Below are 22095 nucleotides of genomic sequence, written 5' to 3'. Positions count from 1 at the left end.
CAATTGATTCGTGGCGTTAATAACAAAATTTGGTCTTGAGATCGATAAAGTGTTATTTTCTGTCTACCCTCGTTGTTACACGAAGCTCGCCGGAAATTTATCTGAGGTCAGCGATTATAAACAGTGATTAGGAGAAATTTTCGGAAGAAATAGCAAATCCCAACTCCAACAAAATGTTATATTTTCTGCTGATTATCAATTGAGAACAGTCAATCCACGCAAAAGTTAATAGTTTTCTTGTAAAAAATTGTGATAAAGGTAGGACACAATTTGGGCAGTCGCCGGCTGTGTAATAATTAACTTATCGTATTAAAATCAATGATATTATGCGCTGAAATCAAACTAAGAAAATCGCTATGCAAATTAGAGAATTTCATTGAGGTTATAAAAGCCCCAACTCCATTCTAAGTGACTACGTTCTACTCTATAAACTAGAGTCTACTGTGTTTCATAAAATCCAATTGTTTGATAACTGACGTTCTCAATAGAAAACAGAAACAATTGTCAAACTGCCGTGTTTTGTTCTTCAGTTGAGACATCTGTTGGATTCATTTGTAATTATAATTATTTTCAAAGCAGAATTGCAAGAATATAATAAACACAATGTATAGAAAGGAGTAATGTAAATGGTACACTACTTCAATGCAAACTAACAGACCATTTCAAATATTATTGATACTTAAAATTAAGTGTACTCTGAATTTGCATTCATTAATAACCGAACAGAAATATTATAATTGTCCTTCTTTAAATAATATGCACTTGTATACTCATTTATTGCATGTCTTTACATTATTTCTTTTGCGACGAATTTCAGACTAATTGTCCATCTTCAACTTTTAATATTCTCGCAAACTACTTTATTACACATATTAAAATTAGTTTTAAAACAATAGGAATAGAATGTTACTAAAAATGACTGTCTTCTGGGGTCTTGTGTCATGTAGTCTGGTATAATTTACCGACGTTTCAGGGAAATGAGTGTCGTGTTAATGGTGGAAGTACCTCTGAAACGTCGGTAAGTTATACCAGAAAACTATCGTCTTTACATTCGCCTCTGACATGGCCTGAAATCGTTACTCTTTGGCAGATGAAGTATGTTAAATACAATTTAATTAAAAATTAAAACACAATATTTTGTTTTCGCCATATACGATTGTCACAAGAATGTACAAATAGAAACTGTACTTGGTATCTAATGAAATATTATAAAGTAATAGTGCATCCAATTCTAACATTAAACGAATATTAACCGTTAATCTGACAAGGCAACCAAAGTTATAAAAATGAAATTCCAGTGAATTTCACACAAGAATATGTCTATTAGTTTTACACTTGTATAATATGAACGTAACGTAAAGGTAATAACCATAATCAATGACAAAATAAAATTTTGGTTTATTTTAATTTTTTATATCTTCCCTGTGCAACAAATTACATCTCCCAAATAATATTATTCTATACCTAATCTTTAAAAATAATTTTAATGTACATAAAATAATCTTTGAGAACAATAAAGGCATGAAGAAGGAAAATGAAATTTGAAATATGTCGCAAAAAATAAATTAAATAGTACGAATAATTATAATTAGTGTACAAGTATATGAAATTATTAATTATTGAGTGACGACGAACAATTATAAATACACTTTATCTACGCTCACAACATGACCCAACAAATGACCTAATATCCTGAATAATTAGATATCCAACTTCATAAAAAATATACTACTTTAGAGGCTTGTGGTCTATCAAGTACTCAACAAATTCCAAATTTCTTATATTCTAAAATTTACTTTATTTAAACATCTCGCAGGTGGCCCCTATTTTGACCCAGAAGAATTCAGTCTACACTCTGTTATATTGCCTCTTTAATAGCACATAAAAATAAATCTTCCATCACTGCTCTACCTTTATCTTTTCTGACGTCCTGTACTTCCATTATATCGAAAGTATATTTTATTTATTCTTTCACTGACCTATATAATTTTAATTTCCATTTGCAAATCTGATGTTTACTTTCCGTTTCTACTCATGTCGTTCCAAAGAACACGTCCGAGAACAAAATCCTGTGTAACATTTATAACATGCCGATATCTTACCCTCAGCACAACCCACAAGCTCGAGTATCACCCTTTGTCGGCTGTTCGAGATTTAATATTATATAGTTTGAGGTCTTATATCCTCTGTCTGTATCTTGAGGATAAACCGTGTGATTAACGAAGCTTTTAATGTTTTTACGAAAACTGAATTTTAACTTGCCAAAACTGTTGGCAGAACAGATGAAAGATTTAACAGTATTAGTTGCATCTAAAAATTGGTGAATTTTAAATAAACTTAAAATTTAGCAGTTTAGAAACTGGGGTTGTATAAAACAATGGAAATGTATTATCGTACTCAAATTTTAAATACAAGTCTTAGGTCTACACTTTTTCTCTGTGCTTTGTATGAAGTTTTACATATTTTTAAATTTTTTTTATTACGGATACAGTAACACTGCAGATACAACAAAGCCCAAACTAGAACATTCATCAATAAATATGCACTTCACTAAAATATAATTCGATTATAAGTTATGTCTTAATACGTTATGCAAATTATGTTACGTGCTGATAATCTGAGTCGATTTTTAGAAACTGTGAAGTTAGATTTGAACTTGGTGTAAATAGGGGATTATATTGAACACTGAGTCTAAGAATAAAAAAATAATTCACTCTACAGTTTCTGCTGTAGAACACAAATTTAATCCAATTCCTTTAAGTAGTTTCGGAGACGTAACATGATGACCTTCAGGTAAGCTTTAATTTTATTTGGTTTATGCGAAGAGTCCACTAAAAGCAAATATGATACATATTTAACACTCTTACAGTGACAACACAAGTAGTTCTGTTTCTGAAATGACGTCAGTCGATTCCTGAAAAGTCGATATACACGTATTTTTGTTTTGAATGGTTTTGCCATCCGGCAATTTCTTTTTTTTCCTAAAAATAATTGATCAGATTTATAACTTCAGCCTTCTAAAGCCGGTGGTAACTGTATATACCACCTTATTTAACAATCGTAACTCTCTGTTTTTTGTCTACAGTGTATTTATGGCTTTCTTATAATTTTCATTGTAAACAAAGATTATTTTCCTCAAAAGACATTTAGCAACTGATTTTCGTAATAGAGACGTGTTATTTTCTTTACGGTACGAACTGAATTTTTAAATATTTAGATAAGCTTCGGAATCAAAGGATTAGACACATTTGCGAATTTTTCATGCATTGAAATAATTATATTAATTGTATCACTTTGATGTTATACTTCCTGCCACAAACAATGAACAGGCCATAAATTATAATTATACATGCATTACCTTAATTAATTTGTCCATATTTCGACGTGTCTGGCATAGCAGAATACTCTTCCCCACAGTATACACAAGAATGTTTACGAATTAATTTAATTATGACAAATGTATTAAAGGTTATATAATATCCCATAGGACAAAACATTTCAAAAGTATAGACATCAAAATTCTTGTAATTTTTGATAGTATCTTTGTTGTTACCTTTCAGTATTTATTATCGTGTTCTTGTGTTCTTATCTTCTGGCTGTCTATACAGCACGCTAATAATAAATAACTTAAATGAATTATCATTATCGTTGTCCCTAAACCCATCTTCACCGAGACTCGAACCCAGTACAGTCTTTCGGGATTGTAGTCATTGTTCCTGTAATGTTCTGTTCGTGACGAAATTTTTTTGGGGTAGGTCACCTTCTATTCTGCTTAGGTTCCGACCTATAAATACCACCCTTACCAAGAATCGATCCAGGGAGTTTTCTGAGTTTTAATCATTCCATCAGTAATTTTCTACATTTCAACATTGCAGAGAGGGACTTTCTTGAAGAACAGACAGTGACACAACGGGTCATACCATAGTTACTACGAAAACCTAGTGGTTTCGCTCGCCAACCCGAGGGGGGCTCCTTCCTTCCCCCTTCTGACCCCCCTTACTCACCCCCTCTATTAGAGATTTAGGGGCTGAAATATGAATGAAACGAAACGAACGTTTCATCCATTTGGATCCTTCAACAACGCAACACAATGGAAGACGGAAGACAATAGGACGGAGAAACAAAAGGAATTGTTAACGAATACAGCAGAAATAAATCAGAAGGTGAAGATCAGAAATTAAAAAAATAGTAAGGTGTCAAAATAAAAAGGACGTCATTCTCATTGAAATTTAATGCGTTTTTTACACATAATAGAACAAGGAGATAGCATCATCAGAACGATGACTCATCGCCCCGACGATGGAGGCAGCAAGGACATCTGAAACGTTGGTAAACATCTACCAGACTACACAGCGCAACAACCCAGAAGACAGAAATCTTCATCGCCCTGATGATGGAGGCAGTATGACCTCGAAACGTTGGTTGACATCTACCAGACTACACAGCGCAACCCAGAAGACAGAAATCTTCATCGCTCTGATGATGGAGGCAGTATGACCTCTGAAACGTCGGTAAACATCTAGCAGACTACACAGCGCAACAACCCAGAAGACAGAAATCTTCATTGCTCTGATGATGGAGGCAGTATGACCTCTGAAACGTCGGTAAACATCTACCAGACTACACAGCGCAACAACCCAGAAGACAGAAATCTTCATCGCCCTGATGATGGAGGCAGTATGACCTCGAAACGTTGGTTAACATCTACCAGACTACACAGCGCAACAACCCAGAAGACAGAAATCTTTATACTCATCGCCCTGATGACGGAGGCAGTATGACCTCCGAAACGTTGGTAAACATAGACCAGACTACACAGCGCAACAACCCAGAAGACAGAAATCTTGAGACTCGCCGCTGTGAAAACTTCAAATCTCGTCCTGATGATGGAGGCGGTATGACCTCCGAAACGTTGGTTAACATCGACTAGACTACACAGCGCAACAACCCAGAAGACAGAAATCTTCATCGCCCTGATGATGGAGGCAGTATGACCTCGAAATGTTGGTTAACATCTACCAGACTACACAGCGCAACCCAGAAGACAGAAATCTTCATCGCTCTGATGATGGAGGCAGTATGACCTCTGAAACGTCGGTAAACATCTACCAGACTACACAGCGCAACAACCCAGAAGACAGAAATCTTCATTGCTCTGATGATGGAGGCAGTATGACCTCTGAAACGTTGGTAAACATAGACCAGACTACACAGCGCAACAACCCAGAAGACAGAATTCTTGAGACTCGCCGCTGTGAAAACTTCAAATCTCGTCCTGATGATGGAGGCGGTATGACCTCCGAAACGTTGGTTAACATCTACCAGACTACACAGCGCAACAACCCAGAAAACAGAAATCTTCATCGCCCTGATGATGGAGGCAGTATGACCTCGAAATGTTGGTTAACATCTACCAGACTACACAGCGCAACCCAGAAGACAGAAATCTTCATCGCTCTGATGATGGAGGCAGTATGACCTCTGAAACGTCGGTAAACATCTACCAGACTACACAGCGCAACAACCCAGAAGACAGAAATCTTCATTGCTCTGATGATGGAGGCAGTATGACCTCTGAAACGTCGGTAAACATAGACCAGACTACACAGCGCAACAACCCAGAAGACAGAAATCTTCATACTCATCGCCCTGATGACGGAGGCAGTATGACCTCCGAAACGTCGGTAAACATAGACCAGACTACACAGCGCAACAACCCAGAAGACAGAAATCTTCAGACTCATCGCCCTGATGACGGAGGCAGTATGACCTCTGAAACGTTGGTAAACATCGACCAGACTACACAGCGCAATAACCCAGAAGACAGAAATCTTCATACTCTGATGACGGAGGCAGTATGACCTCCGACACGTTGGTTAACATTGACCAGACTACACAGCGCAACAACCCAGAAGACAGAAATCTTCATACTCATCGCCCTGATGACGGAGGCAGTATGACCTCCGAAACGTTGGTAAACATGGACCAGACTACACAGCGCAACAACCCAGAAGACAGAAATCTTCAGACTCATCGCTCTGATGATGGAGGCAGTATGACCTCCGAAACGTTGGTAAACATAGACCAGACTACACAGCGCAACAACCCAGAAGACAGAAATCTTCAGACTCATCGCCCTGATGACGGAGGCAGTATGACCTCCGAAACGTTGGTAAACATAGACCAGACTACACAGCGCAACAACCCAGAAGACAGAAATCTTCAGACTCATCGCCCTGATGACGGAGGCAGTATGACCTCCGAAACGTTGGTAAACATAGACCAGACTACACAGCGCAACAACCCAGAAGACAGAAATCTTCATACTCATCGCCCTGATGACGGAGGCAGTATGACCTCCGAAACGTTGGTAAACATAGACCAGACTACACAGCGCAACAACCCAGAAGACAGAAATCTTCATACTCATCGCTGTGAAAACCTCAGATCCTACGTAATAATAAAATAGTAAATAAGACCTGTTGTTCTGAGGAAATTACATTTTATCCAGAGATGCCAGACACTGCAAATGTAAGCTTAAGAGCAGTGGCTTAATCCCTTTTCAACATAAATGTGATATTTGGCATGCATTATGTCCGATGTCCGGCGTGAAGGACAACCATTGTGGACAATTAATTATTTGCAATTCATAATTGTGCATTGTGCACAGATATTTACCACAAATATTTACGAAAGAATCCATATCGACAGTAAATACAACAAAAGACAGGCAAGCTATAACATTTCCAAAGAATTAGTACATTTGATTGGTCAGTTTTCCGGATAATTTAAACCAATCGTATCTCGTGACATTTCAAGTTCTCACAGCAGAAGATGACTAACTGTCTTGTGAAATGTTGCTTTGTGTCGTCTGGTAAAAATTCGCCGACGTTTCAGAGGTTCTTACTACCTTCATCAGTCAGTTATGTTAGGATGACAAACGGTTTGCCATGATAAAGGGACTTCTGGCCCCTGCGTTTGTGTGAGGATGCAACCTGTACAGCATATTGCATAGCAGCTGTGACGTTTGGTAACGGAAGGAATGGACTTGGAGGACGAACGTGGAACTTACGCCTTCGAACTTTTGTTATACTATTCCGCACAACAGCGTTGCACACTCTTATTTGAAAACATTCTCTCTTTAATTTCTTCATCCCATGCCTTAATTTTTGAGCGTGACTGTACTCCATTACGCCCTTGAAGAGGTCCATTACAAGAGATTTTAATAGGATTTGTGTTACTGCACAACAAACACGATTCCAACGCATTTAACATTCACCCCGAGTACATTCTAAAAACTAATTCTTCCATTTCGGTTGTAAATATTGTTACGAAGATATATTTTCTCGTAATATACAATATTTTTATTAATAAAAATTACTTTACGTAAATAGGTCTGATTATGTAATCTTGGAGTTGAAATTTATATATTTACAAATAAATTTATGCAGTATCAATTTTCACCATGTTTACTGTTCGGAGTTAAACTTTCTTAAACGACATTCACGTTTCATTAAAAGGGTTAAGACAAACAATGAAACAACCACAAACGAGATGCAAGATAAGCTTAAACTAATCACATTTCAAAGGACATGGAAAACAACAATTTTTGACAAAGATTCACCATGAAATTAATGCAATAATAACATCGAAGGTTAATGTTGAAACACTGTGAACCAACAATAACCAGGGTTTACATTGGTTCAGCTCGGAGGGTGGGACCACAGGGGAGTAGAGGCTCAGGTTGGGAAGCCCATGAAAGGACATGTTTCTGTAGCTTCAGGGGGGGGGGGGTGCAGGCCCCAGAGGTGTCCTAAACCCGTCTATGGAGAAGCAGTGGTGAGCAGTTCCGATGGTAGTCTAACCAATCATGGTTGAAACCCAGGGGTTTGTATCCGAGAGGGCGGGGTGGACGTCAAAGTGAGGCACGTAGAATGTGTCAAAGACCAAATAAGGGGCAAGTCTGATGTAGAAGCTCTCAGTTTGTGTTAAGTGCGAAACCCACCGAGTAAACCTGGTTTCGGCTCGCCCTTTTAAGAAACCATGGGGTTTGCCTAGAGCCAAGGGGCAACTAAATTTCGCCATAGCTTCAACGTGTTACAACAATTACATCGGTTCCCATAGCAAAAAGTGTATTTCAACAGTAACCTTTTCGAATCGGCGAGACATTGTTCCAGAAAAAAAATCTCTTCACATTGTTACAACAATAACTTCGTGTCACACGTGTTGCGTAGTTTATTTTATTTATTTAGTGTTCTGTCTGACGACAGGTCCATATGAACAGGATCCTTCCATCCTTTTCTCGGACTGGGACCTGTTCATATACGTTCATGGCAGATGATCCAGAAGTGGTTTGCCATTGCCTTCTTCTGTGTGTGAATGGAGTAATTGTTGGGATGCCACGGAGGAAAACTCCGTGTTGCCTAGACCACGGCCTTGCCCAACACAAGTTATAAATTCGGGCGCCGCCGGGAATCGAACCCGAGACCCCAGGATTACAAGACCAGCGTTCTAACCGCTAGACCACCGTGGCGTATTGTTGCGTATTACCCAAGAATAAAGGAGACAAACATGGACGCTCGGTCACGTTGGAGCGTGAGGAACACGTAAAGTCCCACACAGTGACTGGGTTTCGCATTTTCCGGTGGGCCCAACCGATTGGGTGGCTCACCAGATTCCGAAACTAAGACTTAGGAAGACTGTCCAAGAATCCAAGGATATGCACACGTTTATTGACAAGCTTTCTGCAAAATGATGGACAGTTTATTTGTAAAATTTGGATCCTGAACATATCTACTCCGTATTGCTAAGAATGTTTCTTATTACTGATGTAAAATATGTGAAGTTGGCTTTGATTATTGTAGTGATAATCGTTGATAGACAACGAACGTCTAACATACCTCAGAGATACACGTGTAATAATATTAAAGTTGCTCATACCTATTCAAGGATACTCCATTAAATCTACTATTTGTGGCTGGCTTTGTGGGGTACTACAGTCAGTTTATTACATTATTCAATATATCTACTGCAAACTACATTTCAACGTGACATGTATTTCAGCACTAAGGAATTTCTATGTGCAAGACAACTACAATGTTATATCGATTTAAAAGTCTCGAAGAAGATGACATCCATTTTAAATTCGCTATTATACGCTTTAGAGTAATTTGATGATCAGTGTTATTATATTGTATACCTATTATTTATAGGGATTTATTTATGATTTAAATAATTCAACTGTCAGATAGACTGGATAAGTATATATTGTACTCCAGATTGGTGATCAAACGCTAGACCTCCCACGTCAGGATCATGTCCTTGGGTGAAATATTTTACACCGGTTTACAATCTTATTAAGGATATTAACAACATTTACATCTGTGAAAGTTTAAACAGATTACCAATTTACTTTTTTTATTTGTGAAGTGTCACTCGTGATTCACGCATGTAGACTCCCATGTGCTAGTCTTCATCATTATGTGTAGTTGAATTCTGTTCACGTGTCCAGGGATTGATTTAAGCTGGCCTGACGAGGGTCGAATCTGAGTCTTTTACATCAATTTCATCAATGTAAATACTCGAAATGTCATTTGCCACTGTCGCACTACAATGCAGTGTCGTAAAGTCAGTGTGAAGATGTTCTTCTGAAGTAAGTTTATAATTCATTTCACGTTAGCTGGTGGTTACAACATATTTTATTCGTGTTCAGTGTTCAAAATTATCTTCAAGTGTGTATGTTTATAGTTCTCAGTTTTAATTATAAAACAGTACACGTTATTAAAAGCTAAATAAAGAATCTAATGGTTGAAGTACAAAATGTGAGTGCAGTTTTGTCAACAGGCCGTGATAATACATCCACAAATGAGGAAATGTTTTTGTACAGTGTAGTATAGCATACTTGTTGCAAGCTGATGTAACAGTACAGATATATAAAAGCATTATCCACTGAAACATGAGTTAAAACGTCACAACACCAAAATAACTTACAAATAATAACAGAAATACACGAAGAGTTTTATATAAATACCTTGATCCATTTGATCTAGATTTGCACTGTCCTACTACTAATAATTAAAAATTTCGTTGTCTGTGTTTCGATATATCACTTGTCGGTGTTCTGAGATGTAAATCACATAAAACCAATGTTCTGCATTGCATCACGGTACAACACGCGACCTACAGATGTTTTACTTTAGGTTAGCGTGACAGCACAGAATATCTGGTCGTCGTCGGTCGCCATGACAGTTTGGCAAATCGAGCTAACCAATCACCGGTGGCTCCTTTCTGCAGCCATCTCTCACAGCGAACTGACTGACCTGCATGTAGAGCGAGCAAGGACCCACTGAACATCATAGCACAGTCGGAGCGACCGGTCGATCGCGGTGAAGCCAACAAGGTGCGAGACACGTTCGCTCATCGCAACGGACTCTTTTAACCTCAGTAAAATGTTACTTAATACTGTAGTCTCTTATGTAAGCTTCTTACATGGCCAAGATCTTTCTTCACTTCGCATGGATGACGTCATTAAAGGATAAACATGAGCTGTGTCATTTAAAATAAAATTCAGCAACTATCACGCGCTGCAGACAGAATGATATCAGAGCAGGTCCAACCCCGTGTAATAGATACTCCCAGTTCCCCCCTTGGAACTCGAGTTAAGGTAATCCTGGTTTATAGGCTGCAGCGTATGTCATTTGCGCGAAATTTGTATAGATACGAACATGGTGTATTTACGAGCAGTACGTATGTTAATTATAATGGAATAATAGATAATTATCGATTATCCAATCGAATCGAAATCGTTTATTATCGTTTGTGAAGCATTTAACAATGAGTATCTTGACAAGGAGGTATCGAATATGGTAACAAACTTGTTTCTCTTTGATAATGTGCTTGAGAATTTCAACATCCGCTCCTAACAAATCAAAACTAAAAATCTATTCATTTGTTTTATTATATTGATATCGCGAGACTTACAAATACTGTTCTAGTTGAAGATGTTTTTTTTTAAATAGAACATTCTTTATAATTTCCGAGAATAATTTATGATTCTCACATGCTATTATATTCTAGCATAATTTGTAATTTAATAATCATATATAATATGCTTTTATGCAAAACTTTCACTATTAAAGGGTTGTCTGAATATTATTAGATATAACCTAGAAGATCTGTTCTGTTGGCCGAGGTTGCAATTGGCAAAACACAATATAAGTTTATTATTCATTATCAGTTATTAAACATATCATATATGACCCTGTCGTATTGTATATTTGGATATGAAGCAGGAATTAAACATAAGACCATGTTTCATAAAATGACCATGTTAGTTTGTATACTGTAAGAAAATGTTCTCAACTAAAGTTTATTTACGAAGTAACCAAGAACAGATAACATCTCGTGAATAGAATACAGGATAAAATTATAATATAAAGGTCACAAATGAATTACCTGAAAAAAATATTTCACTTCTAATATTTAGACACGACATTGACAAATTTAAATTATATTCAGGAAGAACTTAAGAACAGATTTAATTCTACGAGTGGTTATGGTCAAGCCAAGGAAAATGAGATGTACGAGTATGTACGTACAAAGCATGCAAGGGTTGAAAAAATGAATGCAGAATTTAGTCACGAACCCGAAGGTAAAACATCACTTTGACGGCCTAGACGTAGATGAGAGGATAATATTAAAAATATATCTTAAATATAATTTCAAAATATCTACTGAACTCGATATAACATTTGATTCCATAAATTCGAAGGTTTCCTTGACTAGCTTAGCAACTACTAGCATCTCAGGAAGGATTCTGCTACGTGTAGTTATTTTTATATAATTTTTTTAAGGTAGTATATTTGCGTCATATTGTGAATTAGGTTGATATTTTAATGTTTTCCGTCAAATCACAATTTTACTAAGTTAATAAAATATAAAATATTTAAAATATCATTTCACGTTCCGCATCATTTTGTTTTCTATATTACTCCATATTTATTAATGTTTTATTTAAATCATTGCTTTACAGACTAATATTGAACATCAGATGAACCACGCCATATAAAAAACAATACCTTCATTCTAATATATAAGAGTAATCTGATAAGAACATTTCAATAAACTGTATAACATTGTAAATGATTGTAATTCGAGTTTTAAATTTACCAATCTAATTTATACCTGAGGACGGTTAAATATAACCGAAACATGTCGTAAGAGACGTTCCAATTTGTAAATCGATCATTCGAAGCGGAACGTGAAATGATATTTTAAATATTTTATATTTTATTATCTTGTTAAAATTGTGATTTGACGGAAAACATTAAAATATTAATATAATTTTTTTGTCACCCCAAACTCTGTTCTTCCAGCGAAATTATAGTGAAATAATGGCTTTTTTGGGAATATATTGTCACAAAATAAATTCTCAGACAAATTTTAAATTACTATTATATTCATAGTGGTATTTTAGGTTCTCACGGCGGTATTAAGATGGGATGTTGTACCACTCCGAAATTTACTGCCTTCATCATAAACTTCAACGTATTTAGTAATGTTTGTTGTCCGAATAGATAAAATTCCAATAGAAGTGACTCCAAATTGATTTCTAATTATTTGATAACGGTTAAAAATTCCACGAAAATTTAAATCAAATCCTGAGACGGAGGAGAGAGGGGTGTTTGTAAAAATTTTGACGGTTGAATATATACATCGTATATAATCTTCTGTGATACAAAATCACACATGATAGCACAGCACACATGGACAAAATGTATTACGCAGTTAAAATCACCAAAAAGTAGTTACAGCGCGGAACCAAGTGGCGTGTTAACAGTTCAGGTTTGGCTAACATATTTTCTTCGAAGGTCATTCAATTCTTCTCCCCTAAAGCCAACACTATATCGTGTATTTTTAAACTGCGCATGCGTAATAACTGGTTAACTATATATTTTGTGCTGTTCGTTCTAGTGTACGAGGTGCGATCGGAAAGTTTCAAGACTGTGTCAATAGAGGGCGAACCGGATGTAGTACGAGCTTCTGTCGCTAGGGGGTGCGGCCTACATTCATAGTGAATCAGTGTGCCAGCCGGCATCATCGAATTAGCATTTGTTTCTTAGTTACGGGCGTTTTGGTAGTGCATTACACCGACCCTCCTGCGATTTCGGAATGGCGTGTGCAACAAATTTTGCCAAAGACTCGCCAAAACGGCTACGGAAACCTATGAAATGCTAAAGCAAGCATTTGGGGAGTCCGCAATGGGTCGTGCACAAACTTTTGTGTGGCATTCACGTTTTAAAAATGGCCGAACCTCTGTCGATGATGACGAGCGTTCTGGACGACCATCTTCGAGCACAACGCCCGAAAATGTTACGAAGATTCGGCAGGCCATTCACGAAGATCGACGTCGTACCATCAACGACTTGTGCGACATTGTTGGGATAGGCTATGGGACCTGTCAGCTGATTCTAAAGGAAGAACTCCACATGCGACGCATCCTGTCTGAGGACCAGAAGCAGAATCGACTTCTCGTTTGTCAGGAGCTCAAATATCTTGCAAGAACCGACCCCAACTTCCTTTCTAAGCTCCGTGTGACTTCTTCCTCTTCCCAAAGATGAAAATTCAGCTAAAAGGAAGGAGATTTGAGACGATAGAAGAGATTCAGGCAGAATCGCAGATGGTGCTTGACAGGCTGACAAAGAAAGATTTCCAGGGATGCTTCCAGGCTTGGCAGCGGCGCTGGGATCGTTGTGTTCACTCCAAGGGGAACTACTTCGAGGGTGATGGATGAATTTAATACCTGAGATAAGTGTACGGGTTTTTATAGGCGCAGTCTGGAAACTTTCCGATCGCACCTCGTATTCCAGTGCATGGAGTACCTAAGAACCGGGAAAGTAAAACATTTATTTGTAGTTTTATTCAAAGTGTTAACGGGGCTAACACGGTTAATATCATAGCTCCGGCCCTGGAGTATGTTTCATCTAAAAATTTAAATTTGAAGATATTGTTGAAGAAACTAAGATTGCCTGTGGTCACTTCGATAAATTCGTTATCATGTTACAGGTTAAATCAAGTGATGTCCGTGTTATTTTAGCAACTGAACCACACTAAAAAATGTTTTGTCTCTAGCAAGACTGCATCTGTTTTATGTTTATATGGCGTTGTCCATTGCAGTGTCGAGTTTTTACCCACTTACTATGAAGATTTTTCGGCACAGTCGCTGACTGGCAGACAATTTATACATTCCACGACGCACTTATGAATGAAAGCGTTTCTTGGCATCGTATGCAAACCATTGATTTTTGTTTAATTCTGCATTACCGACGACGTATCAACTCTTTCTTCTACTGCAGACGGTGGTAAGGAACTACAATGCATTATGAGTGAACTTTAAAGCTTTTTTTTTGGTAATGTTTACCCGTCTCTGAACTTTAAATTAATTTTAATTTTAAAAAGAATTAAACAAAGAATACCCGACACCATCTAGTTATAAATGATCTTTATTTAAGAAGTAGCATTTTCGCACAACAGTTTTTCTGACATACTGTTTTTATTTTTAATTTTAACGTCTAGAAATTCTAGTTAGCATTATTGTAATATATTAATTATTTTAATACAGCTAATAACGTTATTATTTGGAAATTAATTTTCTTTAGACGCTGACAGTTGCTCACTTGATCAAGAAACTTCTCACCTTTTGAAAACCGGAAGGTTCGTTGTAATCTTTACAAGAGCAGTAGACCCTATTCTGAGCCTGCTGAATCTACTTCAACCTATCATACATATGAATACTATTTTCTTAAGGTTTATTTTAATATTATCCTCCCATCGCCGCATTCAGTTCTCAAAAGACCTCGTGTCTAATTTAGACCTAATAAATATTGAATTACGTATATATGACAATTTATATTTGTTTTTAAGCACAGAGTTGTCTACGATTGATCAACTTATTGCTCGTGTTCACCTGAAAAGTTGTTTTTCAAGACAATTTATTTAAAAATAATTTCTCAACCTTCTGGCTGTTGATACACGACACTAATTATAAATAAGTGTATTATTATTTTTTATTTTAATATTCTGACGTAACGTAATACATATAACCATAAAAGAAATTGATGAAACAACCAAGACTACTTTGCATAATTATCTGCTTACGTCGGTCATAGGTGTACTGCTCGGCGAAAATTTATACTCATATAAAGCTCTTGATTCAAAATTGAGACGGATATTTATTAAAACCACATGAGTCCAGAAAACTTACTTCCCGAAACGTAAAAAAAAAAACATTGCGAACATACTATTTCACTGTTAATTTATTTTCCCCAATTTTTATTGGTTAAGAATCTACCTTTTTTAAAAAAAAGTTGCAGTTCACTAACACATACTGCATCTAGAGTTTTAAACTAAATTTATTTTTGTACTTTTCTTGTTTTTGCAATTACCCACATAATATTTAAGGAACACTGCATGACTCATGTACTTGTGTATCCTGTCATTACTGCGGTTACCAATTAACTTACTGTTTAACTGTGGGTTTAAGTGGTCTCTTTGTGGTCAAAATCTACTAGTGAAGTAATATGAGTATAGGACTCACGTTGTTATTCTGGGAAACAAAAGAAAGGCTATCTACGCGCAGTAGAGGCTTGGACCGTTGTAGGAAACGATCCCTCGTGATTGCCATGGCAACGAAGATGGATTATTTTAAAACATTGATTTATTTGATTTTGAAAATTACATATTTGATTATCACTCTTCACTCTGGTTATCTGTACGCCTCGTTTACGTATTTCGTGAATGTTTATTTTAACGTGGAAATTTGTATGCTGCATGCGTACATGTACAAGAACAGCTGTGTGTTGCGTCATACGGGTCTGCGCGCGCATATCTAGAAGAACGCGATTAATACCAGTGTGGAACGACGCAGAAAGATTGAGTGTACAAGATTTGCTATATTAAATTGTAACGAACTGCAATCAAGAAAATAATTATTTGTAATTGTAGTGAGATTAGTAAATCCATATTTCAATCAAAGAAGTTAGCAGTTAATTTATTGTTTTATTACAATATAATTACATACAGAGCGTTACTTGTAAAGTGATTAGCTTTGGAACGTAAGATTTGTATCTGCAACAAATTAACAGTAAGTCCAGGGAGGTGTGCAAAATTGTAGTAAACTTATTTCGAAACTATAAACTTTTCGTGTTCGAGTACCGGTATTGTTTATTGAAATCTTTACAATTTGTACAGGTTTTTTTTTGTTTAAATCTTGTCAGTCTAATCACAATAAAATTCCTATTAAAATATTACTATAATTAACATTTAAATATTTAAAATATATTAAAATGATCATCTCAATTTGTATAGGCTTTAACTGAATAGGCCTGTGTCTAAAAACGTTTTCTGCCTCATAAATATTTAGAAAGGCTGGTTAAAAAATATTTATACACCAGTGAAAAGGGAAGAAGGTGTTATAAATATAGGCTTGAATTCATATTACTAATATTAAATATTATAGTCAACTTTTAACTGCACCAAAATGGTTAAGATGGAATTACAGGCAAACAGCCAATAGAACATTCAAATTGTTATTTAAGATAATTCTTAGATATTTTTATTTTATTATTATTATTTCATTCAACGCCTCCCATAAATGCCTGGATAAACCAAGTTTATTATCAATATTTTATCTATCATTATAACTGGAATTTTTATTTAAATATACAATACGTCAAAAACTATGACACTCAGATCCCTCTATGTGAAAATGCATAAGTCCAAGTGAAATGATGGTATTATTTTGACAAATGGAATTATCAAACCTTACAAGTAACTGCGTATGGTTTTGTGATGTATTACTTTTTTACGTCTACACGTGAAAACAACTTCTAAACGTCACGGCGAAGGTAAAAATGCTTACTTATTTATTTATTTTCTATTCTTGTTGTTCATATTTATAATACTATCACTCAAGATTCATATTCGGTATATCCCAGGTTCAAATCTCGGCCTGAAGTCTACAGTCTATCCACTGAATGTTGGATTGTTACATTAAATTAGGGCATGACAGCTTCCTACCATATCCTTTCCAGTTCATTATTCATTAATCATCCCGCTATTCGATACTTTGTAATTTGAGTTACTAACAGCGTCGTTTAACAAAGTACAAATTAATAAAACTCCTCAGCAGGGGATGGCATATTCTAAGTTTTTCAGATGGGGTAGACGGCCCCAAGATATTTAGGGTAAATGCAGAAATACTGAATTGACAGTTTAAGACAGCCGACAAGGGGCGGTTTTCCAGCTTGTGTATTGTTTGGGTGCTTGGAGTCGGGCCCAATTTTAAAATAACCTGAACGACGAAAAATCTATATGGTCTATGAAATAGTGAGGATATTAATTGGATTCATCTGGCTCTTAAGAACTTACAGTCTATTCACTGATTAAGTTGAACGACTCCTTCGAGACACGAACTGCGTGACTCACCCCAAAAATGCTGTAAGGTTTTCGTGGTAAGTCAATTATTTCGTCATAAAGACAGTAATTATATATTAAATCTTGTCCGTCTAATCACAATAAATTCTTATTAAATATTAAAATATTACAATAATTAACATTTAAAATATTAAATGATGTTCTTTATCGAAATATTCGATTTACATTAGACCATCATTTTTCATGTTTCACGACATGTTTCAGTTCCTAAAAGAACCATCCTCAGGTGTATATAATTATATAAAGCTTCAAAACGACAAATAATTCAAATACAGTTTTCATACATTGTGCTAGCGTGCATTTTTATAGATTTTTACCAGATATCAAACGATGTTCTTTTTCAGATTTTTATTCCATTTTTAATAACACACTCGATGTTGTTCTGTATATATACGTCATGCTCAATGTGACTTTAGTGTGGGTGAACGTTTTGTTGTTTTTATATCAGTCTGTAATGTAAATAACATAAAGGTTAAATGAATATTAGTAAAATAGAAAACAAATTAATATATATTGAAGATAATTTTTGAAACATACCAGAAATGGTGTAGAGGAGTTACATCTGTCTGGAAGTAAGTAAATCGAATATTTCGATAAAGAACATCATTTAATATTGTAAATATTTTAAATGTTAATTATTGTAAAATTTTAATATTTAATAAGAATTTATTGTGATTAACTGATAAGATTTAATATATACTTATTATATCACAATATGACGCAACTTTACCATCTTATAAAGACAGTAAAATAAACTTTCCGTTTGGAAATAGCAATTCTACCGGGAGCCGGTAAGTAACATTTGCGTTCAACTTTATGAGGGAACGAACTAAAATTGGCCATCGAACTTTAAGTTTTGATAAAACTTAGAATTATATTGACAATATAAACCACTCTACGAATGATTTTGACGCAAAAACTGTTCTTAAACATTCAGATTTTAAGCTGTTGAAGAAACAAACATCCGATACGTTCCCAAGTTACGTAGTTGCTTTGGAAATTTTGTGCTGAGGAGTTGGAAAGTGTGGAGGGTCCATGCGGCGAGGTTCAGTGGTGGGGAGGTCCCCTGCTAGTGACGTCAGACGCGCCTGTTCGGCAGTCCAAGCTGGCAGACCTTGTTGTGTTTGGAGCGTCAATACAATTTCAAGGGATTCTGCCCGTTTCCTGAACTATTTAGTTTCGCGCTGCGGTGTGACGTCATATTTGTAAATATTAAGCACGCAAACACACCAAAGAAATCCCAACTTTGGAATCAATTTAAATAATTAAATACTTTTTTACCTACGTGGCAAAATTGTTTCTTTAGTCACTTTAAAATTATAAAAATTTACTTCAGAGACCACAAGGTATTTTTTGTCAGTCGAAATTTTCTAGATCAAATGGTAATAGGTTTAATGTGACGTAACAATGTAATGCAATAATATATTCAGAGTTTGTGAGATATACGTTGATAAATTCAGGTTGTTGGTTATTAAAGTTATGTGGCCATGGCTCGTCGTAAAACAATTTTTTTTAAAAAAAATCATTATATAGAGATAGGAAAGAAATTTTTCGAAAATTTGTCAGTGTTTATGCATTTATGGAACCACAACAATAAATTAAAGTTATGTTAGCAAATAATATGGTAGGAATTAAACTGTGGAAAAGCTTGCTGAATTTCGGTTCTTAAATTTTAAATATTTTTTGTCCCATTTTAAAAACATAAATATATACACATAATTCCACCCGTTGCTTTATTTGAAAGCGAAGCGTGGTTATTATTCCTTAGGGACAAGTGTAGTCCTTTGAAAGGGTTACAAAGTTCAAATATCTGGGAACAACAATAACAAATCGAAATGACACTCATGAGGAAGTTAGGAGGAGATTAAATTCTGGAAATGCTTGCTACTTCTCAGTTCAAAATATTTTGTCTTCCCGTCTGATTTCGAAGAACCTGAAAATTAAAGTGTACAAAACAATAATCTTGCCTGATGTTTTGTATGGGTGCGAAACATGGTCTCTCACTCAGAGGGAGAAGCACAGATTGCAGGTGTTTGAGAATCGGGTGTTGAGGAGGATATTTGGGCCTAAGAGGTAAGACGATGGGGCGTGGAGAAAACTGCATAATGACGAGCTTAAAAATCTGTACTGCTCCCCCAGTATTGTGAGGGTGATTAAGTCGAGAAGAATGAGATGGGCGGGGAATGTAGCGCGCATGGATGGGACAAGAGGTGTGCACCGGGTATTGGTGGGGAGGCCTGAGGGGAAGAGACCGCTGGGGAGACCTAGACATAGATGGGAGGATAATCTCAGGCGGGATCTATGGGAGATAGGAGTTGAAGGAGACTGGATTTTGTTGGCCCAGGACAGGGTCCGGTGGAGGGCTTTGGTTAATTCGGTGATGAACCTTCGGGTTCGGTAAGCCATCTAGTTGGTTGGGTCCACTATTTGGGAAGCCTGAGGGAAAGAGCCCTCTGGGAAGACCTAGACGTAGATGGGAGGATAATCTCAGGCGGGATCTATGGGAGATAGGAGTTGAAGGAGACTGGATTTTGTTGGCCCAGGACAGGGTCCGGTGGAGGGCTTTGGTTAATTCGGTGATGAACCTTCGGGTTCGGTAAGCCATCTAGTTGGTTGGGTCCACTATTTGGGAAGCCTGAGGGAAAGAGCCCTCTGGGAAGACCTAGACGTAGATGGGAGGATAATCTCAGGCGGGATCTATGGGAGATAGGAGTTGAAGGAGACTGGATTTTGTTGGCCCAGGACAGGGTCCGGTGAAGGGCTTTGGTTAATTCGGTGATAAACCTTCGGGTTCGGTAAGCCATCTAGTTGGTTGGGTCCACTATTTGGGAAGCCTGAGGGGAAGAGACCGCTGGGGAGACCTAGACATAGATGGGAGGATAATCTCAGGCGGGATCTATGGGAGATAGGAGTTGAAGGAGACTGGATTTTGTTGGCCCAGGACAGGGACCGATGGAGGGCTTTGGTTAATTCGGTGATGAACCGTCCGGTTTGGTAAGCCATCTAGTTAGTTAGTTAGTTAGTTAGGGACAAGTGTAGACTGAGGATGTTCGAAAACTTTGTGATGGAGGAAGCAACAGAAGGCTGGAGAAACTGTACACAGAAGAGATTCTTGATTTATGTTCTTCAGCATATATTAGGGTAATGAATTCAAGAGGATGAGAAGGGGGGGTACATCTAGTCAAGGTCAAGTTTCATTGCAATAGAATACAAATAACTTGCAATAATAAACACACGACAGAATCCACGCAAGTCACGTCGGAAGTGTGCATAAAGCTACAAAGATTTGAAAACCTCGTCCATATCGTGTAGATCTCATGTACGATTTATTAACCGGGTTTCATACAAATAAGGAACGCGGTGGATATTTCTGACACTCACTGTAACATTGTTCTTTTGTTTTCTGATTTCAGCGTCATTTATTTTTTAACACATAATTTGCGTCATGAATGCGTTGCGTGACTTTTCGATCATACTATACTTATTCTAGGTTTTTACGTTTGTCACTTTTACAGGGTTTTAGAAGTCGACTGTACTGACAGGTTTAGTGGTTCTTAGTCTGCTCTTTTTAATTCCGATTTGACATATTACGATACATAACCTCAAAAACATCATAAGAGAGAGAACAGTAGTAAGAAACAAGAAAAGTCATTTATAAATCTTATTTATTGTAATTCTGCGTCCAAAATCGCATATCTGTTACATTTTATGATATTAAACAATTCGAAATTTGTATCATCCCATCAATTGTCAAGCTGATTGAAACAGCTGTTTGATAAGTTTCCAAACCGTTTTTCACATCGAAATTATTTAAATGTGTTCAACGTTGTGAGATCATAATCAGGTTTCGTACAGAATTTGAGTATTTTATACAGTAGGCTCCCAATTATCCAGGGGCAGATTAACAAGGTCTATCACGGATTTTTAAAATCATAATAGATGCCAATATATCCTGCATTATCTTAAATATTTAACGTCACTTACGAAAAATTTTAATTCAGCACTGATTTTTCATGTAGAATGCTTACATCTTCCATATTCAGAAAATAACTTCCTTCATGAGAAGACACGCTGTAAGTTATTCTACAATTTACACTAACGTAAATCACAGCGAACGATTCACAGGTCAGCAACATTGGAAAAATAAATTCCCTGACGCACGCATTTCTGTACTTGTCTAGTGAAGCATAGCTGTTTCCTTCCGGATAATGGAGACCGTCTTTCTCAGATTTACAAGTTTTATGTGACATTTCAGAAGCCACTAGATCTAACCAGATCATGTGGAAGGCTGTAACATTCTTGTCCACGAAGCAGAAAGCTAACCAAAAGGGAAAAAAAAAAAAAAAAAAAATGAACATCAGTGTGACGCAGTCGTACCAAATTTTTATGACAAGCGTTAAAAGGTGATGATATGAAAGAATGCAGTTATGTTATAGATTTAAGTGGTAAGCATGACAGTAAAATAAATGCTTTTCTTAATATAGGAACAAATTTAGTGAACAGGAGAACAATTCAAAACACTGGCCTAAGTTTGAATTTCGGTGAATGTGATGGGTTTAGGGTGATTGTGACAATAAGAATAGTTTTATATGCTGTTCGATT

The 22095-nt window shown here is 36.4% G+C and overlaps 2 protein-coding genes across 5 annotated transcripts in view; one reads left to right on the top strand and one right to left on the bottom strand.

The window, feature by feature from the left end:
- Nucleotides 1-22095, top strand: part of dmrt93B (doublesex-Mab related 93B) — a 152941-nt gene that overhangs the window by 73850 nt on the left and 56996 nt on the right. The window lies entirely within an intron of this gene.
- LOC110834441 (GTP-binding protein Di-Ras2) overlaps nucleotides 1-22095 on the bottom strand; it is a 117919-nt gene that overhangs the window by 69864 nt on the left and 25960 nt on the right. The window contains exon 1 of one of the 3 annotated variants that reach the window (XM_087359508.1): nucleotides 9413-10345. The exons of 1 other annotated variant lie outside the window; for it this stretch is intronic. Coding sequence is in view for 1 of the 2 variants with exons in the window: in XM_022073590.2 (XP_021929282.1) it covers nucleotides 10031-10040 (10 nt within the window). In the remaining variant the exon portion in view is untranslated. Of the gene's footprint in view, nucleotides 1-9412; nucleotides 10346-22095 lie in introns of those variants that run through there. One more of the 3 variants, XM_022073590.2, reaches the window with a different exon arrangement.

This window comes from Zootermopsis nevadensis, unplaced genomic scaffold (genome assembly GCF_977971745.1).
Source record: "Zootermopsis nevadensis isolate Lab colony 2312 unplaced genomic scaffold, Znev_1.0 Znev_ptg000031l, whole genome shotgun sequence".
Lineage (NCBI taxonomy): Eukaryota > Metazoa > Arthropoda > Insecta > Blattodea > Termopsidae > Zootermopsis > Zootermopsis nevadensis.
Note: the sequence above shows the minus strand (reverse complement) of the source record. Positions and strands in the feature narration are given on the sequence as shown.